The 25,359-nt window shown below is 41.2% G+C and overlaps 1 protein-coding gene across 2 annotated transcripts in view; it reads left to right on the top strand.

The window, feature by feature from the left end:
* MLYCD (malonyl-CoA decarboxylase) overlaps nucleotides 1–25,359 on the top strand; it is a 97,920-nt gene that overhangs the window by 16,187 nt on the left and 56,374 nt on the right. The window contains exons 2-3 of one of the 2 annotated variants that reach the window (XM_038754593.1): nucleotides 22,751–22,863; nucleotides 24,101–24,257. The exons of the other annotated variant lie outside the window; for it this stretch is intronic. Coding sequence (XP_038610521.1) covers nucleotides 22,751–22,863; nucleotides 24,101–24,257 — 270 coding nt within the window. The remainder of the gene's footprint in view (nucleotides 1–22,750; nucleotides 22,864–24,100; nucleotides 24,258–25,359) is intronic. 2 annotated transcript variants of the gene reach the window in all.

Raw genomic sequence — 25,359 nt, 5'->3', positions numbered from 1 at the left:
TTAAAAAAGCATCTGGGAGAGGATTCTGAAAGGATCCTACCCCTGCATTAAGGAAATGCAGAAGAGCATAGACCCTGTGATGTGGTTTCTGCTGCTCCCTGGCCTTGGAGGCCGGCAATGTTTTATCGGGAGCGTCTCTTCAGCAGAGAAAGAAATCCCAATTGGGCAAACAGTCGTACTGATCGAATGTCTACTGTGATGAGCATCTAAGCATTTAGATGAGCGCACAGAGATGCTAGTAGTTGGTGAGAAGCAGCATGACCCAGTGGAAATAGTCCAGGACTGGAAGTCTGGGGACCTGGGTTTTAATCCTGGCCTGTCGTCTTGTTCGCTGTGACTTCTCAGTGTCTATTTCCTCATCTGTATAATGGGGATTAAATGCCTGTTTTCCCTCCCTCTGAAAAGATCAAATCTCGGAAGTGGCAGGGACTGCCTCTGCCCTTTCCCACAGCACCTGTATATTTGTATATATGTTTGTACATATTTGTTACTCTATTTGTTTTACCTGTACATATCTATTCTATTTATTTTATTTTGTTAGTATGTTTGGTTTTGTTCTCTGTCTCCCCCTTTTAGACTGTGAGCCCACTGTTGGGTAGGGACTGTCTCTATATGTTGCCAACTTGTACTTCCCAAGCGCTTAGTACAGTGCTCTGCACACAGTAAGCGCTCAATAAATACGATTGATGATGATGATAATGATGAATTGATCATCTTGTAACTACCCTAGCATTTAACATACTCTTTAGCACATTCTAAGTCATTGCAGGCAGGGAATGTGTCCGTTTATTGTTATATGGTACACTCTCCAGTGCTTAGTACAATGCCCTGCACACAGTAAGCTCTCAGTAAATATCACTAACAAGTGTCACGGTTATGATTATTACAATCTAACAACTAAGGAAGGCCATTAGGGCTTTGTATTGTGGGGGATAGAACCCAATATTTTCTGAGGTGCCCCAGGGTTGTACAAGTGTCATTGAGGTTGCCCAGCCCTTGTTTAGTGTGGGACTGTAAGTGTGGAGGCTCAGACTACCCCAAAATGTGGGGTTCTGCTGACATCCCAGTGGCCCCAAGCAAGTGTAGAGAACTTGAGAACTAGGCCTTTAAGGGACTGCATCCCTTGTCTCCACCACCTGTCTGCTGTGTGACCTTGAGCAAGTCACTTCACTTTTCTGTACCTCAGTTAATGCATCTGTAAAATGGGAATTGACTGTGAGCCCTATGTGAGACAGGGACTGTGTCCAACCCGATTATCTTGTATCTACCGTAGCATTTAGTACCGTGCTTGGCACATAGTAAGCGCTCAACAAATACCATAATTATTATTATTATTTTGGTGTAGAGCCAACTGACTTTGGGCAGGACTTTAAATCATCCAAGGTGGGTGATAACCTTGGATGCCGAGTATATAGATAGTTTTTGGAAGTTCTTCAGCTTCCGGAAAACTCAAGTTCAGTATCTGGAGATGGAATGTTTTCATAACAGAAACGTTAAGGGAATTGATGTATTCTGGAAATGATTGCAAGATTGGAAAGATCAGGATCCCAAAGTCTGCTTTGGTAATCCAGTGCGATGGTTAACAACACTTGTACTGAAATTCTTACCTATGTCAAACTGAAGAACTTCACGATATAGTTTAACCTCTTTCCCTTTTCCTTCCTCTGTGGTGATGGATTACAGCTTGCCATCGTTTCCAGTTCCTTTAATCTTTCTTCTCAATCTGGTTTTTCTTTGAATCTTTGAATCATTTTCATTGCCCTTCCATGAGTACTCTCTGAATTCTGCCTCATGCAGATCTTTTAAAGAATAATTTTTGATGTGACCTGTAGTAAAATATGGTAAGCTCATAAATTTGTAATTGGGTGCCTCAGAAAGATAGGAGATGGAGTCTATTGAATTTGGAGGCGATCTTGTAATAGTAATCTTGCCACTTGACTTTCAACTTTGGGCTGTGATTTTGTAATATATTTAAAAGGCAACTGCCACCCTAGGGAAAACATTTTAGGTTTAAACCTTAGCAGCGTATGTTTTTTCCATCATCGTCGTCGCTGTTCCTGGCAGTCTCCAAAGAGGATTATATTTAAACATGAGTTTTCTCCCTTTTGGAACATTTTCTCCATTACCATACACCAGAGAGGTATCGCTGAATAGCAGTGGGCTGGAATATCGTATACAAATGACTCAACTTCAAGGTCAGGAGTGGTATAAGAAGGAATGCTATGCAAGCAAACAACTTCAAACACTGCAGTGGGAATAGAAGATAGTATTGGCAAATTCCAACTTTGCATGAATGTGTTTGGTCAAACTCCCAATGTGTAGGTCCCTGGAAGAATGTATTCTCTACAATGACTCAGTTATGCACAACATTTTTATTTGATATAAAATATAGGCCAGGGACCTAGATATTGTAGAAAAATCTTGTCTACCACAGCCCTGGAAAATAATCATTTAGTAGTAATTGCTTTGCCAACTACTAGCAAAATAAAATATTTCCCTACCCAGTTTCATGCCTATCTCTTCCTTGAAAAAAACCAGTAAAGCTCTTTTTGGGTGGGGAATGTGTCTGCTAATTCTGTTGTATTGTACTTTCCCAAGCACTTAGTACAGTGCTCAGTGAATACCAATAATTGATTGAATCAAGGAGTTGGTTGTGAAAAGCTTCCATTTGACAGTAAACTCCTGGGGACAGGGATCACGTCTGTTAGTTTCTAAACTCAGTACAGTCCTTTGCCTCCAACAGATGCTCAATAAATGCTGCTTTAGGTTATGATGATGAGACTATCTTTTTCAGAGGAACTAATGATCCCGTAATCTCGATGCCTAAAGCCTGTTAGGGGCAATCTAAGCAAAGAACGGGGAAGAAAGAACTGTGGCTATAACAGGTGTTTTGGATTTGTGGAGAGACAGTCAGATTAGTGAAACAAAAGAAACAAGCTCATAGCAATATTTTTAAATTAAAAATAATAATCCTTCATGGATTGGATCTGATTTTAGGGAAGATTATAAGGAGATACATGGATTTTTAATCATGCAAGATTTTGTTACTGAAGCCTGTGCATTCTTGCCCCCCTAGGAGAAATGAGTTTGGGCAACTTCAGGCTAGAGATGAGTTCATACTCTGGGCCTCCATCCTGTCAGTCAATCAGTCATATTTATCGAACGCTTACTATCTAACACTGTAATAAGTGGTTGGGAGAGTACAATACAGTAATATAACAGACACACTCCCCACCCACAAAGAGCTTCCAGTCTTGAGGGGGAGATGGACATAAATGGTTAGGCTGAGCCTAAAGCGATCTGTCCATGAAGAGCTGAAGCCTAGAAGCTTTGCAACCACCTGGCAGCTTTTTTGTGCTGCTGTTTCGTGCCCAGGAGGTGTGATGATGTTTGGTACAGTGCACTGCATCATCAGTGGTATCTTTTGAGCCCTTAATGTGTGCAGAGTACTGTACAAAGTGCTAGGGAGAGGACAGTGCAGCAGAGTTGGTAGATGCCTTCCCTGCCCACAATGAACTTATTGCATAAGATGGAAGCCCAATAAATACCGTTACTACCCATCAGCAATATTTATTGGGTGCTTAGTGTGTGAGGAGCGCTGTACTATATAGGGATAACTCTTATTCAGCTATCCAATTTGGAGTTTACCCACCTCCCTTTGCTTCTTTCTACTTTCCACCTGCTGCCTGCCTGCCATTTCAGTGCTTATTAGCATCTCCACCTAAGTGTGAACAGGAAGAAGAAAGAGGTGAAATTCAAATGCCTCCTTTTTACTGCTTGTTAGCGCCTCTGGAAAAATGCTATTTGTGGGGAAAAAAAGTTGCAGTTATTGGCTGAAATGAGTCTTTCATCCCCTCCTCCACTATCCCTGGCAAAGATTGAGTATCCTAATTATCTCACAATATTTAAAAATAGTCTCTTGTTGAGATTGTGATTGGGGAATGGGGTAGCTTACTTCTCTGTGTTTCTTCTCATCCTATGATTAATGACTCCGGGTGGGCATTACAAGACAAAGAGAACCTGATGCAGTTCTACGATCCAGTAACTAAATTAATGTTTCCAGGCACCAGTGGCATCCTGAAGATTATGGTTTTCAAGTCTTGGGGTGGGCCTTAAGTGTATAGACAATAGCAGAGTTTGATTTGCTTTGCACTGTTTGTTTCTCATCTACCTCGATTTTGCAGCTCTGATTCTAACTGCAAGCAGGTGTGTAAAGGTTAGAAGGCAATAGAGGGGGTTGAAGCCTTTAACCCACATTTGTTAGTTTTAATGTGCCAGTAGGCATTCAACAACTGCATTTAGCCCATAACCGAATGAAGATATTTTTAGGTGAGCAATCAACAGCAAGACCAACAATTATATTTTCCCTTCATGATGCTGAAAATAGAAAACTGTGGAGAAGTTATGTGAATCAGCAGTGCACATGATTCATAGCAGTGGAAAGTATGGAACAGAAACAAGATCCTGTTGTATATTCATTGTGAATTCTGTTAAGCCACAAAAATCATATTGGCACTCTACAAATGTAGGAGTCAGTAATGTTTTTAGGTGTCTTCTGTTCTCCTTTATTCTGTGAGTTTCTTGAGGACAGGACCATGTCTTTCATAGCTTCCAATCAATCATATTTATTGGGCGCTTACTGTGTGCAGAACAGTGTACTAAGCGCTTGGGAGCCTACAGTATAACAGAGTTGGTAGACACGTTCCCTGCACACAGTGAGCTTACAGTCTAGAGGGGGATACAGATATTAATATAAATTACAAATAGACTTAAGTGCTATGGGGCTGATGGAGGGGTGAATTTAGGGTGCAAATCCAAGTGCAAGAGCGACATAGAAGGGAGTGAAGAACGTCGTCTAGGCTCCACGCTCCTTCTCTGGTCTCTGCAATTCAGGTTTGCCTGGGTCAGGGCTTGGTTTAGAGGATGTGGAATTCCTAATAATACTACTTTCTTCCCAGTTTATAATTCATACAAGCTAGCAATTATTTAATCACCCCCTTCACTTTAGGAGATTATATCCTCAAGGTTAGATTCTTTTGTCTTTCCGTAAGAGGAGCACTGAGTTAGTGTATTTACGTGAGAATGCCTAGACAAGAACGGGGCCTTTTTAAGAGAGATTTGATGCCTAGAAAAAGATGGTTGGAGAGGTTAACATATCAAACCCTTTTTCAGATAATTTTAGAGTTAAGTGGACCATAAAATGAGTCAGAACCACTAAAATAACCACAAAATGTCTTGACAGAATCGTTGCCGGTATAAACTTTGACAATGAAACTGTTTACAGTATTGAGAAAAATTTTTTAAACCTTGAAGCTACTGAAATAAAATGTTCCACTAAAGATTATCCAACCACTTGAAAGTTATAGTTCGAGCTCATCAGAGACAATTTAAGCCGGTATTGTATTACAGCTACAATTTTGAGAACATAGTACAGTATAACATGAAAAAATGGGAGTAGTGCCAAAGGAAATTTACAGAAAGTGTAAAATGTACTGGAATTTTTTTCCTCCCATCTCTATAGTCTTTTTTTTTAGTCCTTGGCAACTGGAAGACAAATAAAATGAAAAGAAAACTACCTTGCTGCCATAGTCTGAAATGCCCAAAGGAAGAGAAAGAGACAGGTGGAAAACAGACAACCAACTTTCTCTGGTTCTGCAAAGCAATACAGTAAGACACTGTGAGAACAAATGGTCTAGAAAAGAAAACAAAGTGTAGTAGACTCATGATGCTGTTTCCAAACACCATTACGCTGAAAAAGTGAATTCTAATTTCATTTTGTTCCCTCCGTCGTACCCCGAAATTTACTTTTGGACTTTGATGCAGAAACAGGAAAGGGGAACTATGAAGAGGTCTTAAAATATGTATTTTGCTAGAACAGGAGAAGATCTGTGAGCAGGGAAATCATGAAACAGGAAGGATGCCAGAGTGGGGAAGAGGAGAAGGAAAAAGCCTAACCCACAGAATAGATAATTAGCTCTTCGATTATTGAAAGCTGGCATCATTGGGACTGGTTTCCTAGGTTTTTCACAAACTCATTATGCCCCAACGAGATTTGGAAGCAGTAAAGAGGAGGGAAGCAACACCCATCCAGAATTACATTGCTCCCACCTTAATTTTGACCTCGATTTGAAAGATCCCAAATTCAGTTCAACTCCTGGCATCATTAAGTGACTACTGGATACAGAATTAGATACCACCTCCTTGGAAGAGGACAATAGAGTTAGCAGACACAATCCCTAATCTCAAATATTTTGCAGTCTAGCAGAGCTAGATGTTACATAAACTTGTCTTATGCTGTCAACTCCTTTCCAACCCATGGTGGCTCCATGGACGCATCTCTCCCAGTACACCCCCACTCTCCGTCTGCAATCGTTCTGGTAGTGTGTCCGTAGAGTTTTCTCGGTAAAATTATGGAAATGGTTTACCATTGCCGCCTTCCGTGCGGTAAACCCTGAGTCTCTGCCCTCGACTCTCCCATGCCACTGCTGCTCAGCACAGGTGAGTTTTGACATGTAGCAGATTGCCTTCCACTTGCTGGCCACTGCTTAAGCTAAGAATGCCTCTGTTTGACTCCCTCCCTTAGCTGAGACTGGTAGAGGACTGGAAACTCTCCAGCTGCGATCCTGAGAGGGGGTAAATAAATCACATTACTGTATAACTCTGGCCTGATCCACACTAACTGTTGAAATTATAATGTGCAGATCCTAATTTCAGAGAAAAAGCTTCCAGGATATCAGAGTAGTTGTACCTTCAGATGTGTTTGGCACACTGGGGAAGCATGTACTCTCTCTAAACATCTACGTTCTGCTTCAGCCACAAACTGACCACTTGACTACAAGACACTCCATCCGTTCTCTCCATCTCCCCACCCACTACACCCCAACTCACACACTTCTTCTCCTCAAGAAGATCTACAGACTGGGCCCGTTTCTTGTCTCTCCCATCTCTGACCCCTTGTTTGCATCTTTTCTCATTCCTGACACTCTCTCCCACTTCAAGTCCAAGCTCACACCATTTTCAAAGCTCTTCTGTAATCAGATCTCCTCCAGGTGTCCTTTTCCAATTTATTTTTCTTCTCTGTTAGTCATCTCCCCTAACTTCTCTTAAAAGTTATTCAAATTTTTTACTTCAGTAAAATATGGGGCTGGGCAGGGGGATTCAGCAAAGGGATATCTGGAATTCTTGAGTGCTGACTGACCTTAATGTAAATTTTCTCTCCGAATGAGGGCTGTGGAGTTTTTACAGAACAGACTTCAGTAGCGCCAACCTACTCTCGAGATTATGCTTTTGTCCTCTTGATGGAATTGCGGCAATTTTTCCTCTTTAAAGTCTGTTCATTAATTTTGTGGTGATTCAGATAATTACATGGAATACATGTAGATCAAGCAGTTTTTTTCAGGGATTGATTTAACAAGGTTTGCAATTCTTATTTCCAAAAGTAACACATTTTTAACTAATTGCACAGCAGATTATTCAAAAAAAAAAAAATCATTGCCCCAAATATGACAAGCAGTGGAGACTAAATTATTTGCTTTCAGGGATATTGGAGTAAATGACCTGTTTTTCAAAGAATGCTTTTGCTGAAGTCAGGCAACCTGTTGAAATATGATTGGTCTTTCAAAATGCCTATATTCTAGGGGGATAACCCTGTGGCTTTAATGAGAAACCTATTTGTTGCTGAGTGCATTTTCTACTAAAGAAAATAGGACTTATGAACGTGCTTTCTTTTTTTATAAGAAAGATAGTTTTAACATTTTGCATTTAGTGCCACACCACGTTTCCTTTGTTTTCTTTTGTACTGAGTTTTCTGTTTAAAATGAACTTCACCTGATGGCTTAGTTGAAGTTTTTCGATTTAGTAGGCTTTACAAAATGGCCACCTGCATCACATAGCTCAGTAAGGCCATTCTGGCAGCAGTTCCCTCACCGGAATTTATTTTAAATGTAGAAATGACTTCACACAAGCCCGTGCGGCTGGCAGGATTGAATAAGGGTGGCTCGTAAGTGACCTGTGATGTTGAACTTGGCTCAAGCCAACATAACTGGGACTGTCATTTCTGGCGGTTTATAGTCACTCAGATTCTCTCTACTCCCTGCCCCCCGCCCCTTATTTTTAAGTTACTGTGGAATTGTTCTTTGGTCAGAAGCCAGGCCCAATCCTACTGATCGGATCTACACGGCTAAAGTGAAATGGAAAGCCCTCCTCCTCCGGCATGCTTTCCTTGATTGTTTCCCAGCATCCCAAGTGACATAGACCCATCAGTCACCTCTAGTACTTAGGTCCTTCCTTATCAATCAATCAATCAATCGTATTTATTGAGCACTTACTGTGTGCAGAGCACTGTACTAAGCGGTTGGGAAGTACAAGTTGGCAACATGTAGGGACAGTCCCTACCCAACAGTGGGCTCACAGTCTAAAAGGGGGAGACAGATAACAAAACCAAACATGCTAACAAAATAAAATAAATAGAATAGATATGTACAAGTAAAATAAATAAATAGAGTAATAAGTATGTACAAACATATATACATATACAATGTGCAATGTACAATACAGTACATATATACTTATATTCATCCTCAGCAATATGCCTATACACCAATTGAACATTCACGTTAATCACTTTATAGATACTTTTCTGCCCATCTTCCTCACTGTGTAATCAATCAGTGGGATTTCTTGAACACTTACTATGTGTAGAGCACTCTACTAAGCGCTTGGGAGAGTACAATACAACAGAATAATGACCTGTTCCCTTCCCAGAACGAACTTACAGTCTAGCTCTTTGTAGGCAGCTAGCGTGCACTTGCTTGTTTGTATTCCCAAAGTGCTTCGATGTAGAAGTAGTAATATTTATTAAGCGCTTACTGCGTACAGGGCAGTGGGAGAGAATACACATTTGGGCATGAGACACAGTCCCTGCTTAGTTTAGTGCATTGCACCCAGTCGATGCTTAATAGATGCTTTTACTACCAAATGAAGAGTGGAGCCGTGGTCCATGGTCTGCTCCATGTAGTTATCCCAACTGGATGATTCAGGCCCAAAGTAGATCTTCTAAGCCTGTGTGATCCAATTTCTCTGCTTCCCGACTGAGGAAAAAATGTCCTTTTCTGGATGTGGCTCCAGGGTGCCCCTCAGCCCAGCTTGTGCCTTCCTGCCTATGTTCCAGGTGATTGGGGTCACTGAAATCAGCCTTTTTTCCCCCAGTTCCTCCACAAGTGGCATGTTATTTGCAGCTATTTTGGGCAGGTTGCTCGGAGGTTGAACCAGCAAGTGATGTAATTCTCAGACCAAGGATCGTTCAACAGAAGCTTCATGGCATTGTATTTATAAACGTTTAGAAAGCAGACGTCTCTGAATTGTCACCCACTATCGAGAACCATATTTGAGATCTGAGGCTGTTACGTATGTCCAAGGTGGAGCAAACTCCCTCCCTTTAGGCCGAAAGCTTTTTGTGGGCAGGGATCGTGTCTACCAACTCTACTATATTTTACTCTTCCAAACACTTAACACAGTGTTCTGTACATAGTGCTCAATAAATACCACACATTGATGGAACATATTTAAATTGTTTTTAAAAATAGGATTTTCCTATATTTGTGTTCTTTTTCCCTTTTTATGAAGTAATAATAGTAGCATTTATTAAGCACTTACTACGTGCAAAACACTGTTCTAAATGCTGGGGAGGTTACAAGATAAGTTGTCCCACATGGGGCTCACAGTCTTAATCCCCATTTTACAGATGAGGTAACTGAGGCACAGAGACGTTGTGACTTGCCCAAAGTCACACAGCTCACAATTGGCGTAGTTGGGATTTGAACCCATGACCTCCGACTCCAAAGCCCGTGCTCGTTCCACTGAGCCACGGCATAAAAATATAAACTTTAAAATAGGTTATGGAAAGGTTCCACAGTCTGTGAAATTATTACTTTATGTATTCTTTTTAAATTTCTAGAGAAATCTTTCGTTGATTAAACTGTGTTGTAAGGAAAAGTAGCTTATTTCCCTTTGCTCAATATAGTAATGATTATGGTAGAGCTTATAGTTTGGTATGACTGAGCAAGGTTGTTTTTTTTTTCCAGTGGTATTTGTTAAACACTATGTGCCAGGCACTGTACTGAGTGCTGGGGTAAATACAGAATAATCAGGTTGGACCCAATCCATATCCCACATGAGACTCTCAGTCTGAATCCCCATTTTACAGATGAGGTAACTGAGGCACAGTGAAGTTAAGTGACTTGCCCAAGGTCACATAGCAGACAAGAAGCAGAGCCAGCATTAGAACTCAGGTCCTCTGAGTGACCTGAGGAGGATGTGGTCACCTCCAGTTTTTGAAATTGTGTGGAAGAAAGATGTTTGTTGGTTTTTGTTGTTTTTTTTTTTAATTTAGGGCCCAGCCTAGAAAGAACCCTCAGCAAATTTGATTGAGCCTGCATCCGAGGCATGGGAAAAGACTGAGACCCGCAAGGATTTGCCTTGCAAACTCTATTTCTGTGGTCATTATCATCAACTTTGCTCTAGGAGTTTTTCTGGAAAAAGGTAATCTAATTATAGCTTTGGGGGGATTAGTACAGATTGAACTATCTGATTTTGAGCGGTAAGTGAACACTGGGACTGTAGAATCTAGAGTTTAGTAGCCTACTTTTGAAAGGTTAAAATATGCTTCTAGTGATAAAAAGTAGTTTTCTTTTTGCATTATTTTCAGTAATTGCTTGGGCCAAAAGTTTTTCTTTGATGTGTACTTATAGGAATAGATTCACTTTTATCTTTTATTAGGTCTTAATTTTTTTTAAAAAAATGTGCTTATAGTGAGTCACTCATCATATTTAAAGTCATGAATGTAATTTTCAAGAAATATAGTGAAATTTGGGGGAAAATATTTTTATTCTGATTGTATGAGAGAAAGTCGTAAAAGATTTTCAGCACCATGATCCAGGTTCAAATCTATCCTAAGTCATTTAACAGACGGAGATGACATACCTATGAATCTTGTAGTTTCAAATAAGTCCCTAGTCTCTCAGCTGGCAGTTTGAAGTGTTTTAAAATGAAATGGCCAGGGTTGAATAGAATTTAGGAGATTAAAGGAATGCTTCCAGAAACAATTTTCGCCCGGGAGTTGCATGTATGACTTGGCCAAATTTGTAGCATGAAAATGGCTTAAAATTCAGGATTTATATTGAAAATTTTGGAATAGAGCAGACCATGGATAATTTAATCAACCGTATTTACTGAGTGCTTTCTGTATGCAGAGCACGTACTAAGCGCTTGAGCCTGTATATATGTTTGTACATATTTATTACTCTTTATTTATTTTACTTGTGCATATCTATTCTATTTATTTTATTTTGTTAGTATGTTTGGTTGTGTTCTCTGCCTCCCCCTATTAGACTGTGAGCCCACTGTTGGGTAGGGACTGTCTCTATATGTTGCCAATTTGTACTTCCCAAGCGCTTAGTACAGTGCTCTGCACATAGTAAGCGCTCAATAAATACAATTGATGATGATGATGATGATGAGAAGGTGCAGTATAATTAAATGTCTGCCTCCCCCAGGAAGCTGCAAGATCCTTGTGGGCATGGATCATTTCTGCCAACTCTGTTGTGTTGTACTTTCCCAAATGCTTAGTATAGGGCTCTGCCCACTGAAGATGCACAGTAAATACTGGTTGAAATGTAAAATTGAGCCCATAAATTCTCTGCTCTGTACATTCAAACCCCAAGGAATTGAGAGCACGCTCAGCCCTCCAGTTGGTTTGATCTAAAAGTGTCGCAGAACTGGAGTCCAGTGCTCTGCACACAGTAAGCGCTCAGTAAATACGTGACCACTGTTGGGTAGGGACTGTCTCTATATGTTGCCAATTTGTACTTCCCAAGCGCTTAGTACGGTGCTCTGCACATAGTAAGCGCTCAATAAATACGATTGATGATGATGATGAGAAGGTGCAATATAATTAAATGTCTGCCTCCCCCAGGAAGCTGCAAGATCCTTGTGGGCATGGATCGTTTCTACCAACTCTGTTGTGTTGTACTTTCCCAAATGCTTAGTATAGTGCTCTGCCCACTGAAGATGCACAGTAAATACCGTTGATTGGTTGAAATGTAAAATTGAGCCCAGTAAATACTGGTTGAAATGTAAAATTGAGCCCATAAATTCTCTGCTCTGTACATTCAAACCCCAAGGAATTGAGAGCACGCTCAGCACTCCAGTCGGTTTGATCTAAAAGTGTCACAGAACTGGAGTCCAGTGCTCTGCACACGGTAAGCGCTCAGTAAATATGATTGAATGAATGAATGAACTGGAGGCCCAACATGCAGCCCCAGCCCTGCAAATAGGGGATTTTCTTTTGTGGGTAGACTAGCAGTGGTGAAGGTTTCTTCCCCAAAATATCGTACGGCGTTCTGTGAGGCGGGCAGGCCCAGCAGGCGACCTAAAGTTGAGGCGGCTACCTTGGCTACCGAGGCACCAGTTTGCCAGGTCGCAGAACTGCGGTGCAGCATCGGTATCGTGCCGGGGTCACTTTGGCTGCAACTGGTTGTCCTTGACCGAAAATCCTTTGCTTTCCCATCTCAGTGTGTTGTTCTCCCCCTCGCTCCTCACGCTCCATGCCGGAACAAGATTGGTAGGAAGTAAGAGTGAGAAGCAGTATGGCCTAGGGCTTGGGATTCTGGGCCCAGCTCTGCGCATCATCATCATCAGTCGTATTTATTGAGCGCTTACTATGTGCAGAGCACTGTACTAAGCGCTTGGGAAGTACAAATTGGCAACATGTAGAGACTCCCTACCCAACAGTGTGTGCTGAGTGACCTTGGGCAAATCGCTTCACTTCTCTCTGCCTCAGTTACCTGATCCGTAAAATGGGGGTTAAGGCTGTGTCCAAACTGATTAGTTTGGATTCATCCGTTGCTTCATTAGGGAAGCAGCGTGGCTCAGTGGAAAAAGCCCGGGCTTTGGAGTCAGAGGTCATGGGTTCAAATCCTGGTTCCGCCACTTGTCCGCTGTGTGACTTTGGGCAAGTCACTTCACTTCACTTTTTGGGAATAATTATAATAATAATAACAATGGTATTTTTAAAATGCTTACCAGGTACCAGGCATTGTACAAAGCGCTGGGGTGAATGCAAGCAAATCGGGTTGGACACAGTCTCTACGTGGGGCTTACAGTCTCAATTCCCATTTTCCAGATGAGGTGACTGAGGCCCAGGGAAGTGACTTGCACAAGGTCACACAGCAGACAAGTGGCGGAGTTGCAATTCGAACTCCCAGTCCCGTGCTTTATCCACTATGTCATGCTGCTTCTCATAAGGTTGCATGTTTTCTCCCCCTACATCCTCTCCCTTCCTCCCCAGTCTCCCAGCAGTACTGAAGAAGGGGAAGAAGAGGTGCTTTCAAAAGCGGAGGAAGAGAGAAGTGTACAGCTGCTTCACAGGGAGACTCATGGATTTTGTCTGTTGGGGTTGAAAAGGGGAGACCGTGCATTTGTTTAAAAAAAAAAAAATCACACACACACCCTTGAAGCACCCATTTAAAAAAAAGCATGTGATCCAATTTTAGGATTTAGTATTTAGGATTGCATAATTTGTCATGTGCTGTGTGCAATGGGGTGTAGCCGTGTAATTCAAAGAGGCAACTCTCTTTGTGTAGTTAAATCAGGAGCTAAAGTACTTTATATTCAGCTCAGCTAAATCTGGAAGCATTAGATTAGTTTTCCTCAAACTCAGGTTTCTTAAATTTAGGATGAAACTGGCAGGTCGGTTCTAAATTAACGATAAAGTATGAGACAAATATGCCTCTATTAGTTTGCTGAAGGGGGATAAGCCGGCTCTATTAATTTTTGTTTTTTTAAACTATTCCCCCTGTGATAGCTCTGGCAGGAATTTTCAAATTAAGAAACTCTGTTAACAGTGGTAGTAGCATTTACTGAGTACTCCCTTAGTGAGGAGCGCAGTACTTAGGCACTTAAGAAGTACAGAATAACGAGGTGATATATTCTGTTATGGTATTAATGGTATTTGTTAAACACTTAACTGTGTGCCAAGCACTGTTCTAAGCACTGAGGTAGATAAAATCAATCGTATTTATTGAGCGCTTACTGTGTGCAGAGCACTGTACTAAGCGCTTGGGAAGTACAAGTTGGCAACATATAGAGACAGTCCCTACCCAACAGTGGGCTCATAGTCTAAAAAAAGATAAAAGATAATCAGGTTAGATGTACTGCCTATTCCACATGGGGATCACAGTAGGAGGGCACAGGATTTAATCCCCTTTTTACAAAAGGTCCTTGCCAACAAGGAGCTCACACGTTAATGGGTGGGTTATCGATCAGTCAATCAATCTGTGGTATTTACTGAGCACCTATGGTGTAGTAGAGCACTGCACTAAGTATTTGGGAGAGTATAGTACAATAGTGTTTAGTAGATACAATTCTTGCATTGAAGGAGCTTACAATAAAGAGGAGGAGATGCACATTAAAATAAATTATAGATGGGGAAGCAGCGGAATATGAGGATAAGCACATCGGTGGTCTAGGTGGAATGAATATCATCATCATCAATCGTATTTATTGAGTGCTTACTATGTGCAGAGCACTGTACTAAGTGCTTGGGAAGTACAAATTGGCAACATATAGAGACAGTCCCTACCCAACAGTGGGCTTACAGTCTAAAAGGGGGAGACAGAGAACAAAACCAAACATACTAACAAAATAAAATAGAATAGATATGTACAAGTAAAACAAATAAATAAATAAATAGAGTTATCAATATGTACAATATTAGAATATCGAATATTCTATATATGTATGAGAATATTGAAGGGCAAAGATTGTGTGTGTGGCAAAGAGAGGTTACTCATGGAAGGCGTGTTGGAGGAGATGTGATTTTAGAAGGGCTTTGAAAGCGGGGACTGTAATAGTCTGTTAGATATGAAGGGGGAGGGAGTTCCAGGCCTGAGAGAGAATATGAGAGGATGAAGATGTAATAGGAAAGTCCGGAGTAGGGAGGGATTTGGGTGGGAAGATGAAGAGTGCTGTTTTGGATATGTGACGTTTGAGGTGATGGGAGGACATCCAAGTAGAGATGTCCTGAAGGCAGGAGGAAATGTGAGCCTCAAAAGGAGAGGTTGCGACTGGAGAAGTAGATGTGGGAATCATCCGTGTGAAGATGGTGGTTGAAGCTTTGGGAGTGAATGAGTTCTCCAAGGGGAGTGAGTGTAGATGGAGAATAAGAGGCGACCCAGAACAGAGCCTTGAGGGACTCCCACAGTTATGGGGTGGGAGGCAGAGGAGGAGCTTGAGAAAGAAATTGAAAAAGAGAGGAGAAGAACCAGAAGAGGACAGGGTCAGTGAAGACAAAATTAGGTGATGTTTCCAGGGAACGGAGGTGTTCCTCAGTGCCATGCATCTTACACGCAGTTGTGCCAGTGGCCCATTTGTAATGGAAAATCAGACCCCTCTTACAGGTAACAGTGAAATTGAACATACGAGTGGCCATATGTTCATTGCAAGTTGCAAGAAGGCATCTCTCTGGGACATGGGAATTCTATAACTGCATCACAACTGACTAAAAGGGAGAACTTTTGGAAATCTGGGATTGAACCAGGGTCATTACCATTTGGTGTTCTGCGTGCAAAAATGAGGAAACCAGAAAGGAGAATGCCACTGGGTTGACATGAATTTATAGCTTCTGGGGGCTCTACCCATTTCTAAGATATAATTGCAGTGGGAAGTGTATGCATGTCTCTTTTAGTTCTAATTTTTTTAGATAATTGCAATATAAAATGCCCCTCTCCAATCCATTACCAAAAACAGACTACTGATAATCCTTTGAGAAAGATTTTCACATAATTATCAGGTATTCATTTAGTTAAGTTAGCCAGCCTGCATAACGTTTTCAGCTTCTTAAATTTATGGTTTCTCTATTTAAGCATTAATTAATTGTCATTCTCAATTAAAACTTGAGTGCTCACAAGGTGTGAAAGGCGGTACGTGTTACAGAAGGGAAATATTCTCGTTAAGATCACGTGTCAAAGACATTGCCGATTTTTTTCGTATCTTTTCCAAGTTTTCTTTTTACAATGCATTTTTATGACAGATTTGACCACAAACCAACTCGCTCTGCTTGAGCATCACATATGTTAGGTGTTGAGTGATTGCTTTTGTCAGTACTAATTAGCAGTTTGGGCCATATGCCAAACCGGTAAATCAATTAGTAGTACTTATTGAGCATCTGCTTTGTATAATCAATCAATAGAATTTATAGAGCGCTTATTGTGTGTAGAGCACTGTACTAAGTGCTTGGGAGAGTACAGTGTAACAGAGTTGGGGGACTCATTTCCTGCCCATAATTAATGCACAGTCTAGGAGAGAGACTGACATTAATATTAATAAATTAAAGATGTGTAAGTGCGTGCAGTGGGTCTGGGAGAAGGTGGAATAAAGGATGCAAATCTAAGTACAAGGGCAACACAGAACAGAGTGTGAGAAGAGGAAATGAGGGTTTAGTGGGTGAAGGCCTCCTGGAGATGTGCAGGACATGTGGCTCAGTGGAGAAGAGCACGGGCTTTGGAGTCAGAGGTCATGGGTTCGAATTCCGGCTCCGCCACATGTCTGCTGTGTGACCTTGGGCAAGTCATGTAACTTCTCTGAGCCTCAGTTACCTCGTCTGTAAAATGGGGATTAAGACTGTGAGCCCCATGTGGGACAACCTGATCACCTTGCATCCACCCCCAGCGCTTAGAACAGTGCTCTGCACATAGTAAGCGCTTAACAAATGCCATTATCATTATTATTTTAATAAGTTTTTGTAGAAGGGAGAAAACAGGGATGTAGATGTTTAAAATCACCTGTGCTGGGCAGCCTCAGCATGGGAGAGAGTCGAGGGTGGAGACTCAGGTTTGCTGCATGGAAGGAGGCAATGGTAACCAAATTCCGTATTTTTACCAAGAAAACTCTGTGGATTCACTACCAGAACAATTGCAGATGCAGGTGGGTCGGTGTGGGAGAGATGTGTCTGTGGAGTCGCTGTGGGTTGGTCACAACTCGACAGTGTAAGACAACAACAACAACAACAACAACAAATTAATAAGTACAGAAGGAGAAGCATCGTGGCTCAGTGGAAAGAGCCCGGGCTTTGGAGTCAGAGGTCATGGGTTTGAGTCCCGACTCCGCCATATGTCTGCTGTGCTTAGTACAGTGCTCTGCACACAGTAAGCGCTCAATAAATACGATTGAATGAATGAATGTGATCTTGGGCAAGTCACTTAACTTCTCTGGGCCTCAGTTCCCTCATCTGTAAAATGGGGATTAAGACTGTGAGCCCCACATGGGACAACCTGATCACCCGGTATCCTCCCCAGCGCTTAGAACAGTGCTTTGCACATAGTAAGCGCTTAACAAATGCCAATTATTATTATTATTATTGCAGAAGTTCTGTGGGTAGGTGTGAAGCATGAGTGAATAGTTGGTGTTGAGGTGGTAATTGTGAGGAATATAACTTGGGAAGGAGAGGATGTAATTAGGGAAGGCCCTCTGCAAGAGATGTGATTCCAGAAGGGCTTTGGAGATTGCAAGATTAGTTGTCTGTAAAATATGAAAGTGGAGGGAGTTCCAGGAAGGATTAATGGTGTGAGCAAGGGGTTGGAGGTGGGAGAGAGAAGAACAAGGCACAAGGAGTATGTTAGCTTTAGAGGAACTTAGAGTGCGAGATGGAGTGTAGTGGGAAAAGAGTGGTTAAGTAAGGGAGTGAGCTAATTTTGAGTGTCTTAAAGCCAAAGTTTAGGAGTTTCTGCCTCATGTGGTGTGAAGTACCAATCAATCTACGCATCAGGCAGAAACTCCTCACCCTGGGCTTCAGGGCTGTCCATCACCTCGCCCCCTCCTACCTCACCTCCCTTCTCTCCTTCTCCAGCCCAGCCCGCACCCTCCGCTCCTCCACCGCTGATCTCCTCACCGTACCTCGCTCTCGCCTGTCCCGCCATCGACCCCCGGCCCACGTCATCCCCCGGGCCCAGAATGCCCCCAATCCCTCTGCCCATCTTCCAAGCTAGCTCTCTTCCTTCCTTCAAGGCCCTGCTGAGAGCTCACCTCCTCCAGGAGGCCTTCCCAGACTGAGCCCCTTCCTTCCTCTCCCCCTCGTCCCCCTCTCCATCCCCCCATCTTACCTCCCTCCCTTCCCCACAGCACCTGTATATATGTATATACGTTTGTACATATTTTTTTACTCTATTTATTTAATTTATTTGTACATATCTATTCTACTTATTTTACTTTGTTAGTATGTTTGGTTTTGTTCTCTGTCTCCCCCTTTTAGACTGTGAGCCCACTGTTGGGTAGGGACTGTCTCTATATGTTGCCAATTTGTACTTCCCAAGCGCTTAGTACAGTGCTCTGCACATAGTAAGCGCTCAATAAATACGATTGATGATGATGATGATGATGTAACTGACATGCTTATGTGCATTTCCGAGTGAAATGGCTACCTTTCAAATGAAAGGTGTGGTGTCAAAATCCTTAACAGCAGGCTGAAAAGCCTTTCTGTTTTTTAAGCAATTTTTTATGCGCCTTAACCACGCTTTTCCCACTACACTCAATCTCGCACTCTTAGTTCCTCTAAAGCTAACATACTCCCTGTGCCTTGTTCTTCTCTCTCCCACCTCCAACCCTTGCTCACACCATTAATCCTTCCTGGAACTCCCTCCACTTGCAAATCACCATTCTCATCCTTCTCCCCATGAGAGGCCCTTCATTTCTTTGGCAACTCCCTAACTCAGTTGTGAGCTAAAGGGTGGGTAGGATTTGAATGAGCTGTTAAAAACAGAAGTTGATTTCAGATGCATTTTCATTGTAAGAATATATATGTCCAGTCTTCTTAATATTTTAAGATTTTTATATCTTGATAACGATTTACCACAATAAGAAAGTGCAATTATACATCTGTCATGCTCCCTTCACCTTTAATTAACAAATCATTTGTGTGATTTGAGGAGGTATGAACAATCAACTATATAGCCAGCTCCTGAAGCTTTAAGAAGGCAATTCTTTTTTTCGAGGACACCTGACATTAACGGCCCAGGAGCCTGCATTTTTCACTTGAAATTATTAAACAATATATGCCAGTTTTCCTTAAAGAAAAATCTCAAGGCTGTTTTCTATCTTTCATCATTTTAATTATTCCATCTCGGCTCATTACAATGATTCATTTTCTTATGTCGGGGTTTATAGGTGCAAGGTTGATGAACGTTCCTGGGGATGACTCACATCTTTAATAGTAATAATAATGATGGCATTTATTAAGTGCTTACTATGTGCAAAGCACTGTTCTGAGCGCTGGGGAGGTTACAAGGTGATCAGGTTGTCCCACGGGGTGCTCACAGTCTTAATCCCCATTTTACAGATGAGGTAACTGAGGCACAGAGAAGTTAAGCGACTTGCCCATCTTTAGTGAACAGCATGGATAACTGGGGATTATTTTAACATTTGCTGCTTATACTTTGCATCCAGTGTTGTTCATTCATTCATTCATTCATTCATTCAATTGCATTTATTGAGTGCTTACTGCATGCAGGGCACTGTACTAAGCGCTTGGGAAGTACAAATCGGCAACATTGGCAGTCCCTACCCAGCAACGGGCCCACAGACCAGAAGGGTGAGACAGACAACAAAACAAAACAAAAGTAGACAGACAAAACAAGTAGACAACTCACAAGTAGTGAGTTGTTCTCACTATAGTGCTAACTACACCTCACTTGCTTACTCATATTTAGTTTATCCACTGCCCACGACAAGATCTTTCAGGTATATATAGCTTATTGCCTCTATTTAATATTACATCTGTTTTCTATAGGTAAAGTTTCTCTCAATATGCTGTAGTAGGTTTCAAGTTCCCTGCTAGAGATGCTATTTTCTATTCTGCCTTTGCTCCAGTAGTCTGTTTCAGAGATATGTAGTAGCCATATCTATGCATATGTCATTTTTTTTGTAATAATTCAGCCCACATGCCATGCTTTTTTTATTTAGAATCGCCAGATTGAGAAGTTCTTGAATCTTCCATATGCAGGTTATTTCATTCAGTAGCTGTGCTATTATATTTGTTGTTAGAGGAAATCATGCCTACCAGTTATATATTTTCTTAATGAGGAGTATCTTTAAATGAAGTACTATTGACTTTGTATAAGGTTATTTTTAATATGTGGCCCTTATCATTTCAACTGAAGGAAGGCTGTAATAGCCACTGAATCGCAACTAGGATTTACACTATGACTGACAGAGTTACTTGAGCTATTGTTTAATATGTGTCATCAGGATAGAAAACTGGTTAATATCTTAGCCTTGTCAATCCTTCTTATATTCAAATCATTTCAGATTATTAGCATTTGAACTATCAGTTTCATAGTGCACTGGCAGTTTTGTCTTTGCGGCTTTTTTTTTTAAACGTTCATTTAGGCAAAACAGTGCAACACCAGCAGATGAAACACTTGGAAGTTCTCTGGGAATCCAGTAACTGGTTGCAATATAGACCTTCTCCAAAGGTCACACAGAGTGTAGTAATAGATTATAACACATTTGAATGGTATGATATTAGAGCTTTTACTCTGCACATCTCCGCAACCCTGAAGAGCTGCTATCCCGTCGTTAATTGTGGAACACTGTTGATTGTCTCTCCTTTGACTAGTAGCCCTTGTTAAACTAACTGATGAGGAGGAAAAGATGGGCCAGGTTGGCTATGTGGAGAGATTTTTTTTTTTCTTTCCCAAAGTCACCCTGGGCAGGGTCACTTTTGCCCTGACAGCTGAAATTCTCCATACTTATATTTTTTCTTTAACATATTCTAGAGCCAGGGCTGTCTAATAATAATGCTAATAGTAGAATTTATGATATGGTGACAGCGCGCTGAGGTAGGTAAAAATAATCAGGTCAGACACCATCCCGGGCTCAAGTGGGCTCCCGGTATAAGAGGGAAGAGAGTAGGCATCTTATTCCCTTTTTCCAGATAAGGAAACTGGCTCCCGGAGAACCAAGAGCCTGCTCAAGGTCACCTAGAAGCTGGGACTCGAACTCACGTCTCCTAACTCACAGAGCCATGTTCTTTCCACTAGCCCACACTGCTTTATGCCCATCTGGGTTACCAGTTATATTGTATTCAGATCTCCACTGAGTCCTACTGAAGTAAAAATTGATACAATACCATCGTTGTACTGTATTAATGAGCGTGTTTATAAAGGTTGTAAATATCATCAATCGTATTTATTGAGCGCTTACTGTGTGCAGAGCACGTAAATATGTGAGGAGGTAGCATTAAGGGCTCTTTATACAATAAGCGCCGTAACAGTTTTAGTGTTATCAGCCCTATGTGGTCTTCGCTATCTAAACTAAACTCATGAAGTGGCTCTCCAGCATAAATATAATCGACTTCCAAGTTCTAGAAAGTACTGTATCGGGGGAAGACATTTACTTCAGCATCTGGTTTCAAGTGAGACTTTTTTGCCACTATGTGGGAGAATACCTAAGCATTTATAGAGCTAGAGGAGGATAGTTTCCATGAGGCTTCCTAGTGAGCCAGAGGAGGAAGGGATGTGCATAATAATAACAAATACCATTATTATTATTATTATTGTTATTATTATATTAGTATGTTACCTCAACCCTGAGTCAGTGTTCCCATTTAAACCGTGAAATCATGGATTGATTTGTGTGTAGGGATATGGCTAGTCCATCTCTGGCTTAAGGATTCAAGAGCTTTTGGCTGCAGAACTGCCACAGGAGCTCCTCTCTCAAGAGCTGGTGAAAATGACTTTCCAGCATTTTTTTGCTTAAGTGGTCTGAACTTGGTAGAAAAAATAACTTTGGGAATACTGAACAATACCAGCCTAATGAAAATTTTTTTCTAATACTAGTGTATGAACTCAGCATTCAGCACTGATAGTGGTCATTCATATTTCATGGGGTGGTTCATGTTTTATTGTCAGAATAACTTCTTAATTTTTGACCGAAAGTTGAAGTGTTTGGTCAAATTAAAAAAAAAATCACCTGTTTAAGCTCTTGCCAAAGCAAGAGATTTAATTATAATAGGCCCCGTGAGAGTGGTTTAACTGTGTTTCATTTACAAGGTTTGCCAGGGAAAAGCATTGTGAAACAAATGTTTCGTCTTTCTGTGCTTTAGTTGAAGGAGTAAAGTTTCCGTCAGGCATGTCAAGAACTGAGAAGCAGTGTGGTCTGAGGGAAAGTGCAAGGGCCTCAGAATCAGAGGACCTGGTTTCTAATTCCTGCTCTGTCACTTATCTGCTTTGTGACCTTGGGGAAGTCACTTATCTTCTCTGTGCCTCAGTTACCTCACCTATAAAATGGGGATTAAGACAGTGAACACCGTGTTGGACAGGGACTGAGTCCATCCTGTTTATCTTGCATCTACTCCAGTGCTCATACAGTGCCTGGCACATAATAAACTCTTATGAATGCCATTTGAGAAAAAAACCAAACCATCCCGTGATTTTACTGAAAAATATTGGGCTGAAAGAAACTTTGAGAGATCTTCAGATTCATTTCCTGCAGTTCTACAGGTCACATTAAACCATCTCAGAAACTATTTGACTACCTCTTCTTAAATTTTTGTAGAGAGATTCCAGAATTCTTGGTAACATATTTCATTGCTTCAGACATGAGTGGAATTGTGGGATGAGGGGAATGCCCTTTGCCTATAACCTAGTTTTTGAGGGGGGCCTCCAGTGTATTAATGAGACGTTATTCTCCCTATTTCCAGGAAATGAATGGCGTGCTGAAAAATATGCTCTCAGAGTGGTTTTCTATAGGATTCTTAAACCTGGAACGCGTTACCTGGCATTCACCTTGTGAACTTCTGCAGAAGATTAGTGAGTAAGTACAGAGTCAAGGATCCTTAACTGGTTTGATCCAGATTCATTCGCATGAATAACGATGAGCCCGTTTCTGAGTGAGCTGAGTGAAAAATTTAAGACCCTCAGCCACTAATTTGAGATTGTGGGTGTCACACCAAGGGCCAACAATGACTGAGGTAGTCGAAAAAAGAAATGGTAAATAGCTAGAGAAAACTGAGCCTGAGTCATTAAATTGTCTACAGGTTTATGTTATGTGACTTACAACTTCCTATTCAAGGCTGCAAATGTTCCCTTGACCAAGAATGGTTTCTGAGGAGAAAACACCCTATTGTGCAAGTTGGCCTCTTGTTCATCTATTGGTTACTCCAATTTCAACACTGCTTAAAATGGTGAAATTCGTTGCATTGGGCCTAGTTACGTTATGTTAAAGGTACCGTAAAATACAGATTGGTAGGCACATTAGGATCAAATAGCTTCACAACCAGCCAAATTTACTTCCATTTTCTCAGGGTATTTTTCTGGGAAAATGAAGGGGAAACTCAACATTATTATTGTTACTATTTTTTAATAATGGTGGCATTTATTAAGTGCTTACTATGTGCAAAGCACCGTTCTAAGCGCTGGGGAGGTTGCAGTGTGATCAGGGTGTCCCACAGGGGGCTCACAGTCTTAATCCCCATTTTACAGATGAGGTAACTGAGGCACAAAGAAGTTAATTGACTTGTCCAAAGTCACACAGCCGACAGTTGTCAGAGCTGGGATTTGAACCCATGCCTTCTGACTCCAAAGCCCGTGCTCTTTCCACCGAGTCACACTGCTTCAGCATTTTTAATGTTTTTAATGTAACTGTTCCTCCAGCTCTGCCTGGCTGGGAGCCATAATGTTGGTGCTGGACAGGAAGGGCAAGTGGGGAAGGAGCTCTGAGTTTCACACTCAATCTTTAATTTTGGCATTATCCCAATTTGAATATCCGCTCCTCAGTATCTCTGCCTGGCTTTATCTGACAAATGCGGACATTAGTGATTATAACTTACGTTAGTGAATGCTGTTATACTGTAAAACGTAGTTGGATTCCGGTGCATCAGAATGAGTAGAAACAGAGGAGCAACTTAAAAGCATCTACCATGCCGAAAAGGTTTCTTTTTGGAGCTAGTCTGTAAATATGATGGTTACAGCAACTTTACTATTTTCTCATGATAAAAAAAAAAAAAACTCTCGAGTTCTAATATTTTGAACTTTTGGACTTTTCTGTTCAGATGTGAAGCCGTGCACCCTGTTAAAAACTGGATGGATGTAAAACGGCGTGTTGGGCCATACAGAAGGTGCTATTTTTTTTCGCACTGTTCAACACCTGGGGAGCCTCTGATAGTTTTGCATGTGGCATTGACCAACGAAATCTCCAACAATATCCAGGTATCATCCAAAAGTAAATTTAACTTGGAAATGGATACCACTGAAGGCCTCTACTAAAGTTATTAGTGACCGTGTAACACTGTTTCATCCAAAATTTATTTTTTGTCACGAGTATGGACTTTTCTGAATTGACTTTATGAAACATAATGGTTGTAACAAACATATGGGCTGGGAATGTCACTATTTATTGTTGTATTTTCCCAAGCGCTTAGTACAGTGCTCTGCACACCGTAAGCACTCATTAAATACAGTTCAATAAATAAATGTGCATCCAGTTCTCCTAAAGCACAAGAGCTATATTCTCGCAGAAAACCCAAGTGGAGAAAATTTGCATTGTGGTAGTCACGGTGTGTGATGCTGGACACATGGACACCCTCTGTATCTTTACACACTGTGGTATCTTGGATCCATTCAATCAATGGTCAGTCAGTGGTATTTATTGAGCACTTAGTCTGTGCAGAGCACTATACTGAACACTTGGGAGAGTACAATAAACAGAATTAGACATATTATCTGCCAACCAGGAGCTTACAGTCTAGAGGGGGAGACTGACATTAAAATATACTAAGGATTTATACATAAGTGCCGTGGGGCAGAGGTAAGGTGACTGTCAAGTGCTTAACGGACTTGATAATCCAAACAGGTTTATGTTGTTGGACAAACTTTCTCTAACAACAGTGTTGTAGTCAAAATGTGTAGTGGACATGTGTTCTGCCAGGACTGGGAGTATTGATTTTCACCCAAAGAACAGAAATGAAGTAAACATTTTGCTGGGAGAGTTGTTAATCTCAACAGTTGACTTGGGAAAGCCTAATGAAGTTGAAAGTGAAAGTTGAAAGTTATCTCCTTCCCTTCCCCACAGCACCTGTATATATGTATATATGTTTGTACATATTTATTACTCTATTTATTTATTTTACTTGTACATATCTATTCTATTTATTTTATTTTGTTAGTATGTTTGGTTTTGTTCTCTGTCTCCCCCTTTTAGACTGTGAGCCCACTATTGGGTAGGGACTGTCTCTATATGTTGCCAACTTGTACTTCCCAAGCGCTTAGTACAGTGCTCTGTACACAGTAAGCGCTCAATAAATACGATTGA

Source organism: Tachyglossus aculeatus, chromosome 11 (assembly GCF_015852505.1).
Source record: "Tachyglossus aculeatus isolate mTacAcu1 chromosome 11, mTacAcu1.pri, whole genome shotgun sequence".
Classification (NCBI taxonomy): Eukaryota; Metazoa; Chordata; class Mammalia; order Monotremata; family Tachyglossidae; genus Tachyglossus; species Tachyglossus aculeatus.
Note: the sequence above shows the minus strand (reverse complement) of the source record. Positions and strands in the feature narration are given on the sequence as shown.